General features: G+C 39.7%; 1 protein-coding gene and 1 long non-coding RNA gene across 8 annotated transcripts in view; one reads left to right on the top strand and one right to left on the bottom strand.

The window, feature by feature from the left end:
• Positions 1-25,226, bottom strand: part of Rad51b (RAD51 paralog B) — a 572,244-nt gene that overhangs the window by 145,251 nt on the left and 401,767 nt on the right. For all 5 annotated transcript variants that reach the window (XR_007345763.1, XR_007345764.1, XR_007345760.1 and 2 more), the window contains exon 8: positions 8,769-8,865. Coding sequence is in view for 1 of the 5 variants with exons in the window: in XM_048798566.1 (XP_048654523.1) it covers positions 8,769-8,865 (97 nt within the window). In the remaining 4 variants the exon portion in view is untranslated. The remainder of the gene's footprint in view (positions 1-8,768; positions 8,866-25,226) is intronic.
• Positions 11,163-20,238, top strand: LOC125615222. 3 transcript variants are annotated; one of them, XR_007345766.1, is made up of 4 exons: positions 11,163-12,456; positions 14,862-16,166; positions 18,337-18,447; positions 20,109-20,238. It is a non-coding gene; the product is annotated as an uncharacterized LOC125615222 (long non-coding RNA). The 3 variants fall into 3 exon arrangements; XR_007345767.1 differs by lacking the exon at positions 11,163-12,456 and having other exon boundaries at positions 12,495-14,986; positions 16,102-16,166; XR_007345765.1 differs by lacking the exon at positions 11,163-12,456 and having other exon boundaries at positions 12,494-16,166.

Raw genomic sequence — 25,226 nt, 5'->3', positions numbered from 1 at the left:
CTTGGGGACAAGATTTCCTTAATTTGTTTTGATACTTTTCCTTCCTCATTTATGTATATATCATATTTTAAAACGAAACAGTTTTTGTCATCTTAATCCCCTGCCCATTTAGGTAGCTTCTATTGTCTGTAGCTGGGGGCGACACTGCCAGGATACATAGATTCTCTTAGCTGCTCTTCTGGGCCTATTATATGGGGGAGAAATGGTTAAAAAATCAACAGCATGACCTAAAAAGACCTATTGTCTTCTATTAAACACAGGAACTGTCCCAGTGCACACAACCACTGTGCATTGCTAACACATGTGCATACACATATACTCAGACCCTCAGCTGAAGGAACAGAGTAATTTTGCTCCAGCTTATTGTAAATTCAGAAAGGATGTAACTTATAGGTGTGGAGTTCTCTGCTGGAGGAATTTCAGTTGTTCAAATGCCACCCTGGCTTCTCTGGCTTACCTGTCTTAAGTAGTTGATAGATAGACTGACTATGGGATGTAGTTTGTGCTAAAGTACTCTGAATATGAGGTAATTTATACCTAGTTAATCTTAAGTAGGCCTCCTGTCTCATCAGATAATAATAGTTGAGTGTAGACAGTAGATTCTGGATAAATGGAAGAAACATCTTTCCTCATGTAGACAAACTCTGTGGCTATAATGGAAATTAGAATAAAGAGGAGCCAGGTGATTATCTGGGATCAGAAAGAAAATGTTTTTGAAATTTTTTCCCACAGTAAATCTGGTTGAAGGCATGGACCAATGATACGTAACCAATACCAAAAATTTGATCTCAAAAACCAAGAGGATACTGAGAATGGACATCATGGACGAGATTAACTGAGGTACAAAGTCTCATTTAGTAAATTTATACTAATGTCTGCTTGGCTGGAGAAAGCCATTCTATTAGATGTTATGTTGGGGTGCTTACCTCATGGGTTCTCTATTCTAAAGGAATCTGTTCTTCATACAGAAGCTCCTATAAAGTGGAAATGCTCCTGTTTATAGGCCATGCTAAAAGAAGAGGGTATTCTGGCCACTTTCTTAGTTATGGCTGATTAGGTGAAAGGATGAACCAACAGACAGAATAACCAGATAAACGGGGCCAATCAGATCATAAGGCCAAGTGTCAAGGTATATAGAAAGAGGAAGAGAGAGGGAGAGGGAGATGGAGGGGGTGGAGAGAGAGAGAGAATATGTATGTAAATATATGCACACACACACACTTATATGAACACAGAACAGAATGACCAAGGTTTCAATCTTTCCAATTCCCATTTTATCTGGCTGTACAAATAGCTAAAAGAATCCCAGTTGTATCCTTAGAGAAGAGCCTAATGATTAAATGAGTAAGTTCTGGAGCCACTCTCCATAGGTTGGAATCCTGGCTCTGCTACTATTTTATCTTCTAACCTCAAGGTTCTTCATATATTAAATGGCATGATGAATACAGCCCTCAGAGGGTTGTTGTGAAAATGTATAATGCCAGGCACACAATACATGGTCCATAAATGTTCGCTACTCTTATTAGGTCTACCTTTTTTTAAATAAGGCCAATTATTTTTTAAAAATATATTTTTAGTTGTTGATGGAGCTTTTTCTCTATTTATTTATATGCAATGTTAAGAATTGAACCCAGTGCCTCACACATGCTAGGCAAGCACTCTACCACTGAGTTTTACAACCTCAGCCCCCCATAGGTCTAACTTTTAAAAAGTAATCTTGAGAGAATTTCTATTTCTTGCCACCAGAAGAGACCTAAATCCTTCTAGTAACTCCTGTATCTCAGACATGAGACAAAGCCTATAGAAAAGACCACTGGTGACCCAAGGAGGCATATGACTGTGGTGAGTGCTAAAGGAACTCTATACATCTACTCCCCTTTTAGAATGTCATCTCCTTGAGATACAGGTAGAGACACATTTGTCTTGGTATCTGTGATGCCTAACATAGATAGGGATTCAATGAATAAAGCAGTGTTTCAAAGTGTGGTCCCTAGACCAACAGTATCATCAACCCCTGAGAGTTTGTTAGAAATATAAATTCTCTGGCTTTTACCCAGATAAACTAAAAATCTGGGAGTAGGAGCCCAGAAATGTGTATATTAATAAGACCTCTGGTGATTCTGATGCATGCTAAAGTTTGAGAACAACTAGAATAATGATTCTGGTGGAAAAACACAACCACTCCATATCTTTGACTGAGGAACAGCCCTACTTTATCTGGGAAAGTCAGCTTTGGAAGGGATAGATATTAGAACCAAGGTCACAGCTCAGCTGGACCACCCTTGGGCCAGACTACCTGGCCAGATCTTGTTATGATCATCCGGCAAATCCTAATGAACATCACATATGATCATGCCAATTCTTGGCATCCCATTCTCTGGGCTTCAGCCCTACCATTTCTGTAGCTGAGGCAACTGGCAAAGCTGACTTTGGCATTCTGGTTCCTTTGGTCTTCTTCTGAGACCTTAACAAGAACATGTATAGACCTGGGAAATTAGTAAATCCTAGGTGGTAAAGAGGTTTGAGTCTAAGGGGGATATATTTCCAAAACATGTGCTCAGCCCTCACATGAACCACTTCAAAGACTGCTGCCCAGAGAAAACTGTCTGGCTCTCATCTAACTTGATTGTCATGTACCTTGTTCTTCAAATGTGTCTTCCTTCAGCAAACTAGCACCAGCAAAACAGAGCTCATGACCAAGAAGTGCTTCCTGGTGGTTGACTTTAATGTTCCCTTTCTCCTTTTGATCCCTCAGTCATGGTTATATTACCCCCTGGCCTCCCTGCTGCAAATCCTTAAGAAGTTTCACTCTTGAGATTTATAGCTTTTCAGATATTTGTAGACTGTGCCCATCTCCTCTCAACTCTAGCCTCTCCTACCCTACATAGTATTTAGACTTTCTTTAGCTAAACACCACACATTTTTTGGTGCCTTTAATCTTTTTCTATAAATTAGATTTTTCACGGCATCTGATCAGCTGTTGGAAGTAATATAAGGCTAGTCAAGTGTTGTGGATTCCCTGGAATGCCAGGAAGAGTGGAGCATGGATAAACATGTGTGCCCTTGTGAACAGAAGCATGTGACGCCTTATGTGCTGACATATGTCTGTGGCTTTGGAATCAAAAATTGAAAGAACAACAGGACACTTAAATACTTTTATCCAAAACTTGCTCCTAAGAGGCAACACTGTTCAAATCTAAGATTTCATGGGAAGCACTTTGACTTCTGTTCCTGCCATGGCCACCTTGCACTGCAATTGAGCAATTCTCTTCTCTCCTTCATGCTTCATTTGCTTGAGGTGGATTAAGAAATTCATCATTTTAAAACATTTTAAAGTACTAAGGAAATGCTAATGCTAATAATATTGATTGCAGTCACACTGTGACACCTTATAATTTCAAAGCACTAATATAGCCAACCTGCACTATACTCCTGGGGGGTGGCTACTGAAAGCTGCTCCACCCATATCTATTTATGCATGGTCTACACAAACCAATTAACATTCAATGTGAGATTGGGCCATGAAGAGCCTTGGAGCTAACTGTGGAGAGAGTTCCTCTAACTTGACCAACCCACCCTTAGTTTGTGGTTAATGGATTACAAATTTGGGTAATGCAGAACAATAAATCACAACTAAAATAATAAAGCTGAAAGTACACACAATTTAAGCAGAAACACCAGTGTTTTTTATCGGAAATGAAAGAAACCATTGATCATAGCAACTGTCTGAGATTAGCAGGGAGCCACATTTTCAAACATCCTGCAGTAAATCCAGAGCAGATCCAGCTGGAAAGCAAGAGTGGAAATAAAACTTGGAAATTCATACCATGCTTTGAAGTCTGCTTCTTTCACAACCATAGGTCCCCATTCACCCCAACCATTCTGAGCTGTGCTTGCTTGCTGAATTTATTTTAAAAGAGACACAAGCCACACACTTGCATATAATCTTTCAAATGGACTCCAGCTTTTTGCAGGGATGGTTTGTTAGGGAATTTGAATCCCAAAATACTTTCTCTTGCACATGAAATCAGTCCATCAACTCCTGACTCCAACCAGAATAGAAAGGCTCCCAGCACTAAAACTAGAAACCACTTTTGGTTCTAGTAAGCACTGCTTTTTTCTTGTGTTCTTTCCCTGACCCTTCCATGTACTTTTAGTTTTCATGTACTATAATCTGTCAAAACCTATTAATGCAGATAGGAAGATACCAACGTGCCAGGTGCTGGGAATGCCAGGATGGCAGCCTAATAACGTCTTCCTTCCTATGAAGCCACCTGGAACTCCTGAAGTGGGCCATGTCACCACACTGAAGTAACTGCTACTCTGCTAAAGCATCAGAAGAAAATTAAATGTCTAGATTGAGTAGAGCTACAATCTGTGCAAGATTGTAACTTGCTACAATCTTACTAACTGTGCCTGGTAGATGGAGACTCAGCCAGTTCTCAAATCCCAGGCAACTTCAGAATAGGATATGCCCTCTTAGGCCAGCTTGACTTTTAGATCTTTTCTTTACTGACCACTATAGGGAACAGAGAGAGATTCCTTATGACTGAGATTTGATTGTCCTTAGTATTTTCTGTGATCACAAGAAAGAGCTGGCAAGGGCTAAAAAACAAAACAGTTACAGTCACTGAGCTCCATGATAACCCAATAACTCCATGATAACCATAATAACTCCATGCTGGAGTTTCTGCCAACAAAACAAAAACTGAAGAAGAAAATAGTTTGAATAACAGTGTCTGGTCTAGAACAATATAAAATATGAAACCCCAAATCCTTATTTTGGCCCCATCTCTCCTGTTAAATGATAAGTTGGATGAACAGAACATTCCTAGTTTTTGCCAGCTTTGACATTATAAGTTCATAAGGTGGATCTGAAAATCAGGAGCATCCACCCATGAATGAAATTTTAACTCTGATTTATAGAGTGGGAAGAATAACCTTGTGGCTGATATTGTCCTAGTTTAAACAAATAAAATTAACAGGATCTTCAGAAGTTCTAGCATTGATACTTTTGGCATATCTATAACTTCATGTACTACTGTCTGTTTCTTACTCTATACATTTCTGGTCTTGTCAGTCTATCTCTTGTTCTCTCTGCCTCTCTCCAACATAAACAACCAGAAGTGTATGCAAACTAGTGTGAGAAACACACTTGGGATGGGGGGACTTTGGTCAGTTTGCATTAGTCCTAGAAGTTCCATTATTCTAAATAAATGAGAAAGTTTGTAAATAAAAGGCTACAAACTTATAAGCATACAGCATAAATGAAGAATTATTTTAACTAAATAGGGAAAATTCAATTTGCCCCTTTAATTCTTCTCAAGTCACAAGCTCTGGGGCAGGAAAAACATGGAGGAAGTCCTTTGCCTTTGAGGTCTTCTCCCTTCTGTAGCTCTCCCACCTGGGAGCTGGATAATTCAACAGTGGAACTGAACCTAAATGAAGGAAATCATACCATAGACTTAAGCAGTGAATACTGGGTCTACTTAATCCAAGCTACAACCCAGTCACAATTTTAATAAGGGTGTGGGGTGGGGGAGCAAAACAAAAACAAAGAACTTTCAACTTTACAAACACTGGGAGGGCAACAGCTGGTCAGCTGAGATTAAAGGAGCATGAGAGAGCACCTCCCCATCTCCTGACTTCTCCTCCCTCATAGATGGCCCTGTAGCCATCCAGGGTTCACTTTTACAGCCCTGTGCAGATGACCTTGTTCCAGCTAAGATAGGGGCTCCTTTGATCTCAGCAGGGGGATGCTCTGGTCCTGCAGCTGGCAGATATTAATAGCACAGGATCTGCTGGGGTAGAAGGATCTCTCAGTTGGACCAGGTCACTTGTATTCCCTCCTCTGCGTCAGAGCAGAAGGAACTTCATTCCCTGAATCAGCTCCTGCTGGGTACTCTCCTTAGGTCAACTCAGATCCTTTTACTGCTCTTGCCGCTTGTTCTCACCCTACAACTGTTTTCAAGGGTGTACTGCTTAAGCAGATCCTCTGCTCTGCAGCTGAAATCTATTATAGTACTCTCTAAATCAGAACTATACCCCATCCATGGGTAGATACTCTTGATCTGCAGACTCACCTCACTATCTGATAATGTTACAGGAGGAAAAGACTTGAGCAATCATTTATGCATCCAACCTGTGGCCCAAAGTGATTTAAAAACATGCCTGAGATCAGGTTACTTAACACAAATGCTAAGCGGATACAATAAATGCTTGAAAAAAACAAAGCAATTTATATTTTATATGATAGATATATGTCATATAAATACACATCTCTCTCTATGTATGTACATATACACATATATATATGAACTTAACTAGTGCAATAGTTAAGTAGATATAAATGTTGTAAGAAATTTGTTCATTTTAATTCACTAGTAAGTAGCTTCATTATAGATCCTAGAAAAAATATTTCTATATCCTCTTTATCTGTTCAGCTATATAAGAACAAGAGCTAAAAACAAACAACAACAACAAAACCCAATTGTTTCCTTTCTCCCTTGGATTTCATAAGGGCATGTTGCCTAAGGATGTGCTGGTAATTCTCCCTCTGCTAGTAATACTTCATCATCTTCTTATAGCAGTCACACTCAAGTACAAAGCCATTTCTTTTGTCTGTTTTGCTCCTCTTCTTTTCACAAGATAAACCAGGAAGCCAAGATAAAGAAAAGTGTTATAACTGATTTTCAAATGAGGAAGCAAGACACTCTCTTCAGGTCTCCTCAGAATGGAACAAGTGTGCACAAGTGTGTGTGTGTGTGTGTGTGTGTGTGTGTGTGTAATCATAATAAATTTTAATGCCATTCTCAGGTGTTTTATGTGATTCTCATGGTTCTTTCAAAGTATTTACTATGATATTCACTGAGCATCTATTTACTGCTTTCAGTATGCCTAGAACTTTGCTAGGAATTGGGACATCACACACATACAAAAAGAACATGACACAGTCTTTTTCCTTAAAAATCTGCCAGTTTGGTCAGAAAAGCATGAAAAGTTAAAGTCATTTTTCTAGGCCTTATCCTCATACAGCTGAACAAGTAGAGAGAGAAGCAGAGAAGAAGAAAGTAGTGAGACCAGCTGTACAAGCAAGAAGACTCTGCAAGAGGCAGTCTTGAAGCCTTGAAGGAATGAATTTGGGAAGAGAAGAAACGAGAGAAGTGAACAAGGGAAATAGGGAAATGCTACTCTAGATAGGGAGAGTGATCTCTGCAAAAGTGTGGAACCTTTGTGGGAAGGGTCAGCTAAAAATCAGCACCAGGAGCACAGGAGTGCCCCATAGGAATTGGTGGGAACTGGGGCTGAACAAGAAGGAAAGGACAGACACTAAAGGCTAAGAAGCATTAATTTCATCTAGTGGTGCTCTGGAAACTGGTCCACTCAGAAGAGAAAACATAGGAGTTTTTGTATTTATTGACTCTCGTGGTATAAATACTTCTACCCTGATGATTACAACAAATCCCAAATCCCTGAATAATTTTAAATTGACTTACTTATTTTGTCCATTCTCAGAAAAGACAATTCCTGGCTTTCTAAGTAGGAGAAAGACATGGTAGAAAGATATCAGATTGGGGAAGTTTAATTTGGTAGCAGCAGAATGAAAATGGTAGAGACTAGAATTGGCAAACTCTTTTGGATTAAAAAATAATCCAATCATGAGTTTAATAAGCCAGTTGTTCACAACATAAATTATTTTTAAAAGGGAGGAAAGATATATTTGGATAGAAAAGCTAAAGAGGATGATGAAAAGTATTTGAGGGAGGAAGAATTCTGGATGATTCAGATTTTCAGCCCAGATGGCAAGAGAATGATAATGTATTACTAAAAGTAGAAAGCATTTTATAGCTTTTATAAATTTATATTTTATAAATATGCTATTAGTTTTCACCATGAAAGACATCAGCAAGAAGCAGGAATGATGTTCTTGCAGTTTCTGAGATCATAAACCAAGGCCCATCCACAGAAGATCACCTGGGCAGTCAGGAACCTTGCTAGGCCTAAAAGTCCCCTGTAGTCCATTATGAAAAATTCTCAGAAAGTGGAAAGGGAAGAAGGACCCATAAGAGCTCTGCACATCTACCCAGGCCTACAACATTGTGCCTGAAATTCAACTTTGACTAGAAGTCAGAAATGTCAAGTAAGAACATTCAATAAAACTAGAAACTACTATCTGGCTTGCTGATGTAATTCCTCTAGCTACTTAAAGCTCATTCCCATCAAATATATAGCCAGCCTGACCTTTGCTAGCAGAAAATTTTTCAGGTTTACCACTGTAGAGATTTTTCTTAAGCTTCCTGTAAAGTTAATCAGGAATCCTACATGTATGGCATAAGAAACTGCTCTATACTTTTAGCCAGGCCAAAAGTACTCAAGACAAACAAAAGGCTAAATTGCTATGGGGCCGTTAGTAAAGTGGACCTTTGAGTGTGGGTCTCAGAATCAAAATCATTTATCAGTTTGCCAGACCTCCTAAGGATCTGAGACAATCCACAGAAGAACCATCAGCCTCCAGATGGAGATGATGGATACCTGTGAAGATGATTCACTCAAGTGAAAAAAGGAGCTCACTACAGAGGTGGGGGCAGAGACTCCAAATACAAACAATCAGATACCTAGAAATGTGGCTAAACCTAAATCGCCAGGCTTCAGCTGGCTTCACTGGCCAGCACCCATTAGCCATGTCTCCAAACTCTCAACAGGAGGCAGGGAGGCTGTGGGATGTTTGTCAGTGTCAAGTTTCAGCCTCTCCAGGACAGATACCTTACCTTCAGACAGGGACAAATCATCAGCCGGAGACACCAGGTCTGCCTGAGAAGCAAGGGCTTTGCTCAGATGGGTTGTAATTTGATTCGTCAAGATAACCTGTGAACAGACAGGGAGAAGGGAGGGGGGAAGGGAGAAGAAACAGAGAAGCCCAAATTAATTATTAGAGCTATCCAAAGGCAGACTGTAGTTTAGGAGAAGACTGATAAGTACCTATGTAGGAAACCCCCAGCTCTAACTTTCACCAACTTTATCTTCAGGCAGGGCCTACAGGTCATTCAAAACCCAGAAATCTGAGAAAAAGAGGGTTACTTTTTTCAGACCTTAAATGGCTAATTAATTATTTCTAAATGATGAGAAAATTGGGACCAAGAAGTGTTATGTTAGCTAAAAAAACCAGAAGAATAACCAGAATTAAGATGTACATGCACACATTTTATCAACATTTAATTTAAAAAATTATGTCCACAACCTAATATATTGTTGGTGCCAAATAAAAATAATTAAAAATCTCGATGCCTGTGGTTTCTTCCTTGTTATCTCAAAAGTCAATTTTAGTTCCAAATTTGTGAAACAGGAATAAGACTCAATTCTAGAGGAATAATTGTCCTCTTTTAAATTAGTTGAATTGTAATGAAAGAAGTCCAAAGTCTCACTATGCAATTTAAAAAAAGTTAACATGATCCTACAAAATAAAGTCATAACATTTACAATTCTTGGAAAGGATTCTGAAACTACCTAACTACATGGTCCATTGCCACACAGTATTTTTATATTCAGTACAGTCAAGAAACTTTCTTTCCAAAACAAACAAACAAACAAACAAACAATCAAAACCCAACTTTCTTTCCTTAAAAATCCCCCCTTATAAAATCTACATCATTGTTTAGAAATTTAAAGGAAGAATAAAATGCACATTCTTTCCTAGAAAATAGTAACCTGCTGAATGCCACAATTATTTGAAAAGGATTGGGGATTCCCATCATCAGTAGAACTGTGAACATCTTGGTCATTTGGAGGAAATGTCTCCCCTGACAAGGTCATTTGGCATCTAGTGCACAATTTTGGAATATGTATCCAGTCAGATTGTCTTGGTCTATCCTGGGGATCAGCTATGGTTTTGTGGCCACCCTGATGAGAATAGAAATGGAAATCATCTCCAGTCTTTATTATCCAGCTTTTCTGCCACACCTCTGTCACTGTGAGTTTACCCGTGACACATTATACGTTCTATACCAATGGCAGTTTAACTGAGGGTTGAGAGAAGAACAAGATGGCAAGGTAAGGTTAAGAAATGTCTATTAGCAGAGACAAACTCTGAGGTCTTCATGTGTCAAGGAGACTCATGAGTCTCCAGTTACTCTGCAGAGCTGATCAGGTACTATGGGATTCCACTTTGTGTTTGCTCATCTCACCTCTTGTATTCTTTTGGACAGCTATCTTTCATCTAAACTAGTAAGAATCACAGAAGAAATATGTCTTCAGTTAAGATGCCTGGAAATGTTCAAACAGCCTGATCTTTTAAGAAACAACTATTCATATTCAAGAGGATGAATAAGGAATTGTGTTCATCTCTCTTTATAACAAGGGTATGGGCTTTGGAATTCAACAAAACTGGGTTCAAATTCTGACTCCGATACTGAGGACCTTGGGAAAGTTACAAAACCTGTGAGTTCCTCCATTTGAGCAGATAAAATAATATAAATCTTATAGAACTGTTATGAGAAGAGAGATAATCAACATAAGGTGCTTGACACAGTGTCTGGTACTTAGTAAATTTCAAATAAATAGAAACTCTTGTTATTTACTGCAAAATGATGACATCTGGCCTAATAAATTAGTACATGCCACATGCTTCAGATAACTGGGTCTAGCAATAGAACACTAAATCACAATTTCCTATATCAGGAAATAATTTGGTACCTGATCATTTTTACCATTTTTTTTTCAGTGCTGGAGATTGAACACAGCACCTCACACATGCTAAGCAAACACTCCACCACTGAGCTATATCCCAGCCCTCATTTCTACCAGTTTTGGTCCTTCTAAGCATTTATTTATTTATTTACTCATTTAGTACCAGGGATAAAACCCATGTTGCTTAACCACTGAGCAACATCTCCAGTCCTTTTTTTATGTTTTATTTTGAGACAGGGTCTTGCTAAGTCCTTAGGGCCTCCCTAAGTCGCTGAGGTTGGTTTTGAACTTGTAATCCTCCTGTCTCAGCCTCCTAGAATTATAGGTGTACACCGCCACAGATAGCTCTAAGTTTTATTTAATTGCAAAGAATCTGTGTAAAAACCACAGCAGGAGGACTGGGGTTGTATCTCAGTGGTAGAGCACTTGCCTAGCATATGTGAGGCACTGCATATAAACAAACAAACAAATAAATAATATAAAGGTCCAAGGACAACTAAAAAATATTTTTAAAAAGCCCACAGTAGGAGAAAAAAAAGTAATTAGTTAAAGCAAGACCAGTAAGATTCTGGCACTGCTCTGAAAATACTATGTGCTTTATTTACCAAGAAACAAAATAATGTATCTGTCTGTTCTAATTAAAAAAAAAAAAAAAAAAGAAAAAAGAAAGAGAGAGAGAGAGAGAAAGAGAGAAACTTCTGAGAGTTTCTAAATATGTAAGGTTTAATTTTATGGTATTCTTCTCAATGATGGCTTGATAAGAATGACTAGGAACTCCAGTTTGGTAACAGTGTAAGAAAAGCAATTACTGAGTATGGTACTTACTATGCAAAGTAAAGCATGTTATCATACACATGGAGGACATTAAGAGGTAAAGGTACTACATGTCTTCCATAGAAATTTATAAATTAAGTGATAAGGCATTGATTAGAATATTTAGATCACTTTTTCACAATTTTGGTCCTATAATGGAAACTTATACTAAGATGATTGTTTTGTGGTATAGAACTAATGACATGATGCCCTGTGGAACCTAAAACAAACTATAGCTGATTTCAAAAATACCCACTGGGCTGGGGGATGGGGGAAAGCTCAGTGACAGAGCACTTGCCTAGCATGAATCAAGGGTTTATCCCTAGCACCTTTGAAAATGAAAGAAAGAAAACTTCCCTCATTTCCACTTGCAATGGAAGAGTAGAAGACAAGAAAACATTTTTACTCTCCCGTAGCAAAAAAAAAAAAAAAAAAACTGCTAATAAGAGCTAATAAGTGGTTCTGTTAATCATCTTCTCCCTTTTTATTATGAGTCTTAAAGCCAAATCACTGAAGGAATATATGGCATCAGACCTCAGGGGTTTGCTAATCACATCATCTTACTGAATTGTGTGGTTTTCTGAATCTGTGTTCAGCAAAATGATAGAATGGAAACATTTCCAAAAGCATTGATTACAAATAATCACGACTTGGGCAGAAGCCTACAGATGTGTTTTCCTCTGAGGCATTCTAGAGACATGAAAACTATGCTCTTAAAATAACTTATAAAATAAGATTACAAGTTATAAACAGAGTCTCAGCACTATCTGGTTTCTGAAAATGAGTTCTGACACCTCAGAGGGGCTTTCCTATGCTTTCTTTGTTCCATTGGAAAGATCAGGGCTTCTATTGCTAAACTTGTGCAAAAGCAGTTTGCAGTGGCTGGGACAAGGGCTTTGAAATCAGACAGACCTGTGTGGAGATGCTGGACTCTACCGCTTCCTAACTGAGTGACACTAGGTAAGTTTCATGACCTCTGAGGGTGTGATAACACTTAACTCACAGAGTTTTGAGGATTAAACTGGATAATGTGTTTACAGTCCTTGGCATAGTGCGTGGCTTGTTGTCATCCCCATTGTTGTCATTAGTTATCCTTTGCTGATTTGTGTCTTGGTTGTTCAGAAGCCTGATTCTCAACATTATATGGTACCTCATTAAAATGTACTACTTTTATGTTTTTATTATCAGTAAAAAAAAAAGCTTAAGAATAAAAATCTTTGTACAACATATAGCTCACAGTTGACAAAGAACAAATATTTGCTGCTTATATCCTCAAAAGCAACAAAACTTTGACAGTGCATCTGCTATTCCCTGAAAAGAATGGCTAATTAAAAACATAACATAACCTCATTACCATCAACTGTAAACCCAAAGACAGAGTAGAATAGACGGACAAAGGGAACGATATACTGTATAATCTGAAACTAGGATTATACAGTATATCTGTATAATAGGAGACAGAATCTAGCTTAAAGTTTACTTGCCAGGAAGAATACCATCCACTTTACTGGGGAGAATAAGAAGGCTTATAAATTGTATAGATTTCAACTCAGCTTTTAATGGAGAGACAACTTATTCCCAAGTCTTCCTCACACTGCCTTCTCAGGTTTCAGATGCTTAATGAGATACATTTGTATATGAAATGGCCTTTCATATAAGGACATATAGACCTCGAGTCCCTCCCAAGGCAAAATGGGAGAAGATTTCTGCCTTCAAAGAGCACGTCCCTGGGTTCCACATTTCCCTTGGCATTTCCTACCTTCTCTAAATGCATCTTATTCAGTCCTTCTGTGCGCTGTTGTACAATGCTTATTCCTCAATTTAAGGAAACAGTTAAAATCTCTTTTTAAAAAATGCAATTCAGGGCACAGATTCATAAACAACGCAATAGGTCTTGGAAGAACTTGTAAGGTAGAGAAAACAGATGGAAAGACAAGAACCAGTTAAAGCTGAAGTAAACTGATAAGGCAGATTGCTGGGAAATCAAGGTGGTTTTGGTCAGAAGGCAGAGGGTCCTGAGCATGAAAAACCAACTAACACACAAACAAACAAAAAATGAGAGTCATTTTCACCAGGGATTAAAAAGGCAGCTTTAAGACAACAAAACTTTGAGTAGAATGAGCTGGTCATCAGCCTTAAGAGTCAGGACTGGACAATTCAGGCTGACTTTCCACTAGTATATGTGTCTGGTACAGACTGTCTGCCTTCAGTTGACCCATCTTTCTTCAGTTATGCTGTAACAAGACTATATCTAGGTGATACCCACACAGTGCTTGAGCTTACTGCTTACTGCTCAGAATACATTTGGCCTTAATAGGCAACTGTATGCATCTAGTCTGATCCACCCTACATTGAAGGGGTGATGGGGATTCCATGAGTAGCCATTTAGTATGTTGGACAGAAGAGAAAATTAGACTGCCTTGGAGAGAACAGAGTGAGGAATTGCCAAGCCTAAAGCATAGCCTTTGATGGAAGAAGTTCCTTTTACTTGACTTTAAGGTGACAGAGAAGAGGGAGTTTATGGTTGATCAGGCATAGAATAGATTGGAATGTGATATCTGGTCCTGTTTGGTCAGCAGAAATATTCATGGTCATTGGAACAATAACTAAATATTTACAAGTCAGATTCTTTTAAGGACCCGTGAATATGACAAACACCATCGTTTAGCTTTCTGGGGGACAGATCACCTTCACTGATTCGAACTAGTCACCTGCCTGAAATCAATAGCTCGGATAAGAAAAGGGGCTGCAGGCCTCCTGCTTAACTCTCCTTCCTAAGGGTGGGGAGAGAAGAGTTCTCAGTACAGACCTACTAACAGGTACCTTCTCTAGATGTTGAGGTCTTGGCCTAGAGAATTCAATCTATAAAATTATGAACCTATGTCCAAAATACACTACAAGATTGTCAAAATGTTAAGTCATAATAAGCCCAACTTTGGGATGCTAAGAAACAACCATAAGCCAAGTAGGTAAATAGCTTCCACTCCTATGAAGTTCAGGTATGGAATGAGTCTACAGAAATTTTCTCAAACTTCCTGGTGGTCTTCAATGGCCTCAGTGCATGTAGTTTGTCATTTCTGAGGTCACAGGAAGCTTGGAAACAAAAGCTCTTTGTGAAACTCATGTCTTTGCAACCGAATTCAAGGGGCTGGCTGGTGAGTAGAACCATGGGGCAACCTGAGACAGCTCAGGGGCATTTCTGTGCCCATAAGAACATCTACTTCCTCCTCCTGCCTACTCCCTGCCCTCCCCCCCCTCAAAAAAAAAAAAGGCCACAATCTAACATAATAGAGAACTTTAAAAAATCACTTTAACTGGGCCAGCAGGGCTATGTGCAATGATTATCTTGAAACTTCCACTCCCAGGTAAACTGGCAGCCCACTGGATAAGCAGGTCAGCTTATCCAGAAAGAGCAATGAGAAGAGAATGTGGGTGCTGACTCTACTCACCATCCGACTGGGGCTCAGCCTAGTGCTTTCAAAATGATGAGGTACTGCCTTTTATCAATTCTGAAGGCACATTTAATCTTTCTTTATTTTAATACTAAAAATGCTCTATGGGTTTCAGGCACTGTTCTAAAAATGTTACTTTTGGTTTCTAAAGTGATGCTAATTGCCAGATATGACAGTGACCTAGCTTCTCTATCTAAACAGCAGACTTGGGTAAGTCAGAAATTCTGAGTTTTAATCCTGGCTCAGTTATGGGTTGCTGAATGCTTTGCTTTTAAGGAGACAGAGGCCGGAACTTTCCTGTGAGAAACTGTTCAGGTTCATTGAATCCTTTCATCGCCGAGTCTTGAGAGAAAGACCCTGGAGTGGTTTTCACCATGCTCTCCTCTTGCTTTCCAACCATGACGGTGTCCACCCAACCCGTCTGCTACTGGAAAGCCACAGTGAGGGGGATTGGAGGGAGTGAAGAAGGAAAGCAGGTTGGGTGAGAGGCCAAGGGGAAGAGAAGAAAAGGCCCCCCAAGAAGGCTTGAGGGCTACACTCCCAGACTCAGCCCCTCCCAGGCCCACTCCCTTCCTGCCCACTTGAGCTCTGGAAAAAGACATTCAGTATTTGTTGTGAGGAAAAGTCAGACCAAATATTCTGGAATTCGAGCAAGATAAAAACAAATCTGGTTTTACTATTCTCTGGCTTAGTTTTGCTGAGCTCTGGAAAATTATGAGTTATTTCATGATGAAAATAATTTTTTTTTCTGTTTCTGATTACAGAATATCGTTGTCAGTTTTAGAAAAAAGAACTGATAAGGTTTAAGTATTCCAGCCTGCTATTTCCATTTTGAGTGACTGCACAATTGTTTTCTGGGAAAATCTAAAAGGCTGTGGAGATTTTCCTTTAGAAATATTTGTAATAAAAAGAACAAACTTCAATTCGGCTTTAGGAAAACACAGGTATGGGTGTTGGGCAGCCTATCTTTTATTTCTGGTTCTGACGGTAACCTGCTGTGCAGTTCTGTTCAGTCTGAAGGAGATGAAAAGGAAATTAATGTATTAATTGTTAATATAACAGGCTACAAAAAAAAGTTTCCTATTTTCACTCACATTAGTACTAGTGTTGTACTCAAAATTCCACCATTGTTATTGACTCTCACCATCTCCAGCCTTAAGAAAACCATCCTACCCAGAACGGACTGGCAGCGGCTGAGGCAAAGAGGAGGGGAAAAGGGTAAGGAAGACACCCTAACATAATATGTGTTTATGGTGAGAATTTTTTCAATCTGAATAAAATTCATGCCTCTCCTTGTTAATGGAGGAGAAACCTCTTCTGTAGTTATCACTCTGACAGCCACAGGTAAAGCTAGAGAGGTGCACTGCCTAGGAGAGTCCCTGAAGAATAGGGTGGCTTGGTTTGAGGCAATGTAGCTGGAGGAAGGGAAAAGGATCAGAGTTCTACACACACACTCACCCAGGGACTAGTAACAGTACTCCTTCCACTTCATGGCAGCCACCTCTCCTGACCACTGATTTCCCAGGGAATGCACTGAAGTAGGGCTATTTCTGCCATATGGTCAACATGAACGCATCGCTAGGGCAAGTAACTGTGCAGCACAATAGGGAGGCTTTCTCTTTGGCCTACTTCTCCTGGGTGCGCATTCAAGGGGGAAACCCGGGCCAATGGCTGTGGTATAGTAGCCATGGGCATGGAGGGTTCTGGTTCCACTGTTGGTGTGCTGTTTCCCTGGCCACAGTGGGCTGAGGTTAGCACGTGTTAGTTCTGAGACTCAGAGGGGCCGACAGTTGGGAGGAGGCCACAAGCAGTGAGCTATTTCCGCTGTCAGCCCAACCCTGTGGCCTCATCGCTTCAGTGGTCTTGGGCCGGCTGCAGGAAATAACACGCACAGTTGGTGAACTGCGACAGGGCAGCTACAGTGGCTTCCAACGGGGCATTTGCCAACTGTGTGCAATTTTGCAGTTAGCATGGGGCCAAGACAGCCTTTGGCCAGCCAGGGCATGAAAAAGAACAAGACATTGTCAGATGACTCTGAGGTTCACACGGACGTGGAAGAAACTTTCCTACCAGCTGCACTGTGCACTTTTTGTGGCCAGCTTGCTTTTGCCCGAAGTTTGTTTGGTTGTCTTCACCCACTCCCTCACCCCTGCCCACTGAGCCCTACAGAAAGGTAGGGGAGGTGAATTTCCAACAGCCCCCTGAGTTTCTGCTGACCTTTTTAGGTGGTTTTTTTTTTTTTTTTTACTTGGTGGTGCTTTCTATTCACGTGTACGCCTGGGCTCTGGGGATTCCCCTCCCTTTGATTTGTAAGAAGGATTAGAAAGACACTGCTTTGTGATCAGGCCATCACAGACGACTGGTATTAACCAATTTCCCCTTCTTAGACTCATTTGAGACCCAGAAAATAGTTCTGTTGAGTCACTTGCTCACTGAGGGTCTGAAAATACAGCTTTTGGGGGAGTCCACATTGATAAACACCAGCTCTGATCTCCACCAGTCCCAGCTACACTTACAGTGGCTTATAACAGACAGGAGCCAGAGCTCAGAGGAGCCTCTGGTCTCACACAGCCTCTAAGAAAACTCCTGTGGGGGGTGAGCCCATATTAGTCTGCCTCTTTGTATCTCTATGCCACCAGCATGAATAGCATCCTGGCCACCAAGGGCTCTCCAAACTTACTGACTGGACAGGTACAATCAATTCTATCTCTACAGTGACTCTGGGGTATAAAGTAGGAACAAAGGTCATTCAGTACCTGTTCAAAAGGAGGCCAAAAGGTCTGCCTAGGAACAAATTCCCAAGTCAGCAGCCTCAACAAATATACTCTTAGGCAAAAATTACTTATTTGATGTCCTCAAGAAAGGAATGTTGTATAAGTGTTACTTTTAAAGGGGGGGAGGAGTTGAAATAATGCTGTGTCCATATTTAAATAAATGACATCAATACAAACAATAATAACTTACAATGAAACAGAGTCAACATAGAAGAGACACAATAAGCATAGGTCCAGAACAAATACATTAAATGGCCAAATATTTACCTGGTGAGTAGGGGCAGACTTCCTTTCATAGTGAGGTCCTTGCAATGGATGGAGATCTTCCATCATGGTCACCAACAGGCCAACTACAAATCACATGCTACAGGCCCATTAAAATGGGTGTCCTGACCATGGGTACAACTCAATTGAGCCTCAATGCCAGGTGACAAATACAATTTTAGTCTCTGATACCCATTCCAGTGGCTTGGACATGGCCACTTGGAGCACTGCCCAAGAGGAAATGTGAGGCTGTGTGAGGTCTCAGAGTTGCTAGAGGGAATGGTGAGGCACATATAGTACATACATATTCACTAGGTGCTATCCTGAACTTTTCTCTCCCTCCTTTTCAGGTGACTATTTGTTACCTCTCATCTGACATCATTAACAGGAATAATGACATCATGGTACTTTATATTTAAAGAGTTTATTCACAGAAGGGTCTTAGCTGTCCTCACTAGCAGGTAAGGGAAATTGGGAGCTAACTGAAGTAGCAGTTGTGTTACGAGTTCTAGGTTCCCATCTCAGATCCATCACCTAATAGCTACAGAACACCTATTCTACACCTGCTCAGGTAGAGTACTTAATCTCTCCATGCCTCAGTTTCAACTGTCCATTTAAGATAGCAAACATGCCCATTGTGAGGGGGAATGAGTTGGCACATAAAGTAATTAAGACAGTGTCTGATGCCTAGTAAGTACCTAACAAGTATTACCTTTCTTCTGACATTCTCATTCTAACTGCTGTATTTTTCATGGTTCACTTCCTCTGATTCTCATCCCCATCCCAAATGTTCCAGTCTGGACTATCCCCCTTCCCTCTTAAGTTTCCATCTTTCAGGAGTCAGTTCAAATTCCACCCCATCATGGAATTTTCCTAGCCCCAACAAGTCCTTCATTTCCTAATATCAAGTAATCTACTTCAAGTTATTTTTCTCTGATTATGTGATGTGCATTATTCTTCGCTCTCTACCTACAGTGTAAACATCATGAGATTTTATGTTTTTCTGAAACCCTGACCCCATTCTAGAGGAGAAAAGAGAAGGGAAACCAGCATTGATTGAGCACTTCCTATGAATCAGACCCTGTACCAAGTGCTTCACACATGTCATCCTCATAACTCAGTGAGATAAACATTACTACCCTAGTTTTAAAGATGAGGAGACAGGTTCAAAGAAGTTGAGTAGTTTTCTGAGATCAAACAGTAAGCATGTGGGACAGCTAGATTCAGACCAGGTCTGTCTTTCTAATCTATACTGATTTACCTCATAAAAGGTTCTCAACATCAAAATTCATGGCCTTGACTTGGGAGGATGAGATAGGAGGATCTCGAGTTCAAAGCCACCCTCAGCAAAAGTAAGGTGCTAACCAACTCAGTGAGACCCTGTCTCTAAAGAAAATGCAAAATAGGGCTGGGGATGTGGCTCAGTGATCGAGTGCCCCAGAGTTCAATCCCTGATACCCCCGCCCCCCAAATTCATGGCCTCATGTATATTTGTTGATTAATATCCTCAGAGTAAAGCATTTGCTCATATTAAATTTACCAAGACCCATGTTGTTTAATGCAAAATGACATTTAATGGGAAAATGTAAAAAATGTTTAAGAATAAAACAAATTTTCAGTACCAAGAAGAAACCAGTCAACTGCTTTGTGGAATGTACTGTGAATTCTGGTTGGTAGAGATGGAAACATTGAGTTCACAGGCTGGGGAGGAACCATGCTCTGGTAGATATGGCAAAGGAAAGGACACAGATTCCTGGATTCTATTCCTGGCTTGGCCACTAACCACTCTGCTAATATTTTCACTTCTGCTAAAATGTGATGATGAGAGTTTCCAAAGAAAAGTTGCCATATAAGAATAGGCAGTTAGCTGGTTAAATGTGGTAGAGCCACAAACAACGCTGGGATCTGTAATAGGAGTTCACAGTTGGGACAAATTACATTTGGGCATTTGTCTTTCTAGCTTTGCTTCAACCTATAGAGAGCAGCACTGAATATGGAACAATCTTTAAGTATAAATAGTAATAGTATGTATGTTTTTAAAGAACTTTCGTTAATTTAGGATCCACTTGAACCATTTATGTTTGTTCTCATTTCTACTTGAAATGACATTTGTATTTTTCAGACTGGTTACTATGCACAATGGCAGTGCTAAATAAGAAAAAAAATTGATTGATTCTTAGCATGTTTGAAAATCAACACATGAAGTATGCCTCTCTCTGATCCTATGGAGTATCTCATCCTTAAGATAAAGACATAGGGGCTGGGGATATGGCTCAAGGGTAGCGCGCTCCCCTGGCATGCGTGCGGCCCGGGTTCGATCCTCAGCACCACATACAAACAAATATGTTGTGTCTGCCGAGAACTAAAAAATGTAAATAAAATATATTTAGGAAAAAAAAAAAAAAAGATAAAGACATAGCTGGGACTGAGCAAGTAGGAAGAGACGTTTGTCATTGGTCTTTGAAGTCATCTAGCCAAGAGTCCAGGCGTGAAAGAACTGGTGATAGTGGAAGGTTATGACTGCTTCTGTAATCCTTTAAGGTACACATGATCCTCTTGAAAAAAAAAAAAAGGGACCAGAACCTGTAGGGTAGTAACTGTCCATTTGTATGCAGCTAAAGTCCTATGGAACCCAGAATCCTGGAACTATGAGCAAGTCTTGTGGACTTCCTGTTTCCATCAAGGTCTAGAAAGGGATCACTGCTGAGAACAGATGCCCAGCTGCTTTGAAACAGGGAGGACAGGCAAACTCTTTTCCTGCTCGTGGACTCCTCCTGCCCTCCCTAGGACCACACTGAAATGACTAAATCTGGCTGTTGCTCCAGTGAATCCAGTCAAATAAATAAGTCAATTCTCTTTTAAGTTTGTGGTCTTAACTTCTTGTTGGTTTATTGCAAAATTAGAGGGCACATAGAGTAGAACCATCAATCAGTAACCAGCAGAGGAATAAGCTCTTTGTGGAATGTACTGAGAAGCAGGAAAGAAGAAGAAAAAATGAAAAGAAACCTCATGAAATGGCCATTTGTTAGAAGAACACAGAGGGGGAAAAAAAATCCCCATTTTGCATGGAGCATTATTTCGGAAAAGTCTTATTAAAGGTTTCCTATCTCCCCAGGAGAGCAAGCACAGGAATGCAAACAAAAATCCCTCAAATGATTTGCCATTTATTAGTGCTGGTTTCTTGTGGGTTTTGCTGTATTCCATAGACACAGGCAAAGATCAGGGGCTTCGGGCTGGAACAGTGACTCAGCAGGCCAGAGCCCAGGGTTAGAAAAGGAGAAGCCATTATTGATTACTACAAAACAAACAAACAATACTGGCTTCTGTAGCACTCTACCCCAACCTGACATTCCCTTAGCACCCCTTCATTCAGACTTAAAGCATCCACTGCCATGCCTTACTTAGAATTTCTGATAAATGTTACTTGATGAGGATGAATGAAGAGGCTAGGGGAAGAAAACTAACATTCACTGAGCACCTTCAGGTGCCAAACAACATGCTCAATATCCTATCTAAATATCCCCTTTAAGGAGCAGCGGGGGTGGCGGGGGGAGCATGTATGTAGCTCAGTGGCATAGTGCTTACCTGGCTTGTGTGAGACCCTAGGTTCAAGCCCCCAAACTGCAAAGAGTAAATAAATAAACTGGGCATGGTGGTACACATCTGTAATCCCAGTGACTTGGGAGGCTGAGACAGGAGGATCTCAAGTTTGAGACCAGCCTCAGCAACTTAGATCCTGTTTCAAAATAATAAATTAAAAGGGATGGGAATGTAGCTCAGTGGTAAAGTGCCCCTTGGTTCAAAAAAAGAATAAACAAAAACCTCATTACAACCTTGTGAGGTAGGTAACATTATTCCTCCACTTTAGGGATAAAATCATGTTGCAAGCAGCAACATCATGTGACAACCAAATCATTTATTTCAACTACATATCCCATGTTCAAGCATGGCACCAAAAATAAACTATTGTGACAATATAAATTCCTCTGAAAGAAATGAAACAGAGAGGGCATGGGGGTAGAAATGATGGTGGAATGTGATGATCATTATTATCCAAAGTACAGGCATGAAGACACGAATTGGTGTGAATATACTTTGTATACAACCAGAGATATAAAAAAAATTGTGCTCTATATGTGTAATAAGAATTGTAATGCATTCCACTGTCATATATAAATAAAAATAAAAACAAGAAAAGAAATAGGTAGTTTTGGAAACTGCATAATAGTAGTCACTCACCCTATGTCTACTGTGCATATTTTTTTTTCTCCAGATAAGTTTCTTCTCCAGGATAACTACTATTCTTGCCTATTTCATAGGAGGAAAAATCAAGGTGCTGAGTAGGGAAATGTTCACATGGGAAGCAGAATAGCCATTAGAACACATGTGGTTCTGACTCTTACCTGTAAGTTGTAGTCTTTGAAATAATTTGGTCATAGGGAAAATTCTTTGTTGCTTTAGAACAATAAAGGTACTATATTTAAATATATAATACACATGTGAGTGAATATTAAATCTCATCTGAATCTCCTTATTGACAATGATATGGTAAATATTACATCTTTTCCCACATTGGAGAGAAAAAGTGATTTTCCTGAAGTTTACAGCATATAAATGAACCAAGACCCATATCCAATGCCATATCCCATGATATTTATACTCCTTGATCTGGAAGAAAAACATACTTTCCAGAAACAAATGACTGATGGTAAAGGAAAAACTGCTGTGAGAACACTGGTCTCATGTCTTTCTAAAATGAGGGTGAGCTATGTGATATCTAGTGAAACCACATCTTGGCTTCCCTCTTGTCTCTACACAGGTTTTAACTATCAATGCCATTAGAATATACACTCTCACTGAGGGTGGTCCTCTGTTGATAATCCGAGGGTCATTGGTTAAGGTTTATTAGAAGTGGTCTCCTTCATTAACTCAGCCAAGGAGTTTCTGAGGGAGAAGGGTAGAAGCAAGAAGAGAGGGAAAGCCATATCTGGTACTAGGCAAGTTCAGAACAAGACTATAAGGAGGTTAACAAGTAAAGTTTATATTTAGGGTTTCCCTTCCTAATCCCCATTATAGTCTCTCTGTCCAGAGTACCCCATGGGCTTTATGTGCCCATCCTTTCCATTGCAGGTGAAGTGGAACCCCTGCCAGACTTCCCTTCCCAGCCAGCACTACCTGGAAGAGCTCTAAGAGCCCAAGACTTCATCTATGTACCCTCCACCACTATTCAGAATTCTACATAGTCTTTTCTTCCCTTCCCTGTTCCTGATGAACTAATTCCTAAATTTGTTTTGCAGGAGTCTTTTTTTTTTTCCACCAGAGAGGCCCCTACTGACATGCAATATCTCTAAAGCAGTGACTCTGAAGAGGGGAATGTTGGTGAATCCAGTTCTTCTTTCTCTGGGCTCATATTAATTCTCCTACCTATTCTTTTCTTCCCTCTCCTGAAATAGGTTTGGCTTTACATATGACTGACAGATTGGCCTATAGATATTCAAAGAATAGTCGAAATATAAGCTGAATATAAGACAAAAACAAAATTACAAGTAATTTATTTAAGTATTAAATTTAAAAATATTAGTAAAACATTTATTAAATACTAATTATTGTTAAAACAAAGTAATATTTTTCTGTTAAAAAGGAAAAGTAACATTTGGATCTGTGGAGTATTTCAGAGGAGGTCCCTGACCTCTGGAATACTGGAAGTAAAGTGGCCAATCACAGGCATTTATAAGAATTCATCTGACTCTAAAAGGAGCTCTTTGAAAAGCAGGCTATCAGCTGAGAGACTTCCCCTCTTCACCAGACTCTCATGTCTCTGAGTACCAACCTTACAGACAAGACAAGATGCCTTCAGAGTCTCCTCCTGCCACTGATCTAATTCATATGGGACAGGTTCTTGCAGTTAAAAGAGAGGGAGGGGGGGATAGAAAAACAAGAAACTTCAGCTGAGAGATTTAAGGGTGTTGTGTGTGCGCACATGTGCACACACAGACACAGAAAGCTAGGTTTCAAACTGTATTTAGAAGCTAAATTCTGCTAAAACACATCAAAGGGTATCAAGCCCCATCACAGAAGAAAGGAAAAGCCCTAATTCAGATGCAATACAGTTTAGGAAAAATCATTATGAAAGACTTCTTAGAAAACTAGGGGAGTTAAAAACTAAAACAAAAAAACAACCAAAATGTCCTCAAACGACCATGTATGTCATCAGGGACCATTCTGGTACCTCCCTCCAATTCCCTCACAGGAAGAAGCAACCCTATCAGGCCAGAATTTCCCTGCCCTTGAGAAAGTAGACACCATAAGCAAAGCAGGGTCTCTTTGTTTGTTCTACTAATACACACACACACACACACACATATTTTAGCCAGTTATTCTTCAACATGACTGACAAGTTTTCTAATTTTCTGTTTCTATTTTCAAAGTCAAAAATAAAATTCAACTGGAGATTCAAATAAAAATTTTAATCACTACAACTATGTTCCTTTCATGTAAATATGGTCAGTTATTAGTTATTCGGTAGTACATAGGGTTACAAAGAAACCCCTTGATGCTAACACAGATTTTGGAAATGAACAAAATAAGATGACCCTTTGAAGTTAAAATGGGTAATCAGCACTGCACAATGAAAAGACAGAATATGAGCCCCATAAAATAACAGATCTAGAACATAATCATTAATGGATGCTAAAAACCATGTGATGTGCTAGGTGTGGTGGCACATGCCTGTAATCCAGCTACTTAGCAAGCTGAGACAGAAGGATCACAAGTTTCAGGCTAGTTTGAGCAAGTTAGCAAGACCCTGTTTCAAAACAAAAATAAATAAGGGCTGGGAATATATGCTCAGTGGCAGAGCTTAAAGGTAAAACCCTGGGTTCAATACCCAGTACTGCAAAACAAACAAACAAAAAAACTTGAGGTGAAAAGTTGACAGAGAACTTGGTCATAAAAGATCAGACTGCCAGCATCTGAGCCCACTGATCAATTCAATCACCATTCAAGGTGGTACAATTATACATTATTGCCTTGTGACATTATGAAATAGGAAGTACACAGCACCACCTATGGAGTATTTTTGTCTTAAAAAACAAAAAAAGACTAAATCCTAATCAAGCCTCTAGCTATAACCATTAGTTTGTGGAAAATATGAGTTACAGAAGAACAAGTTAAAGGAAAAGGTAAGGAAGCCATCAACCAAATCTAAAGTATAAGTCATTCTATATCTAATTTCTCCAAA

Source organism: Marmota marmota, unplaced genomic scaffold (assembly GCF_001458135.2).
Source record: "Marmota marmota marmota unplaced genomic scaffold, marMar, whole genome shotgun sequence".
NCBI classification, from domain to species: Eukaryota; Metazoa; Chordata; class Mammalia; order Rodentia; family Sciuridae; genus Marmota; species Marmota marmota.
This window is presented reverse-complemented; position numbering and strand designations above follow the sequence as displayed.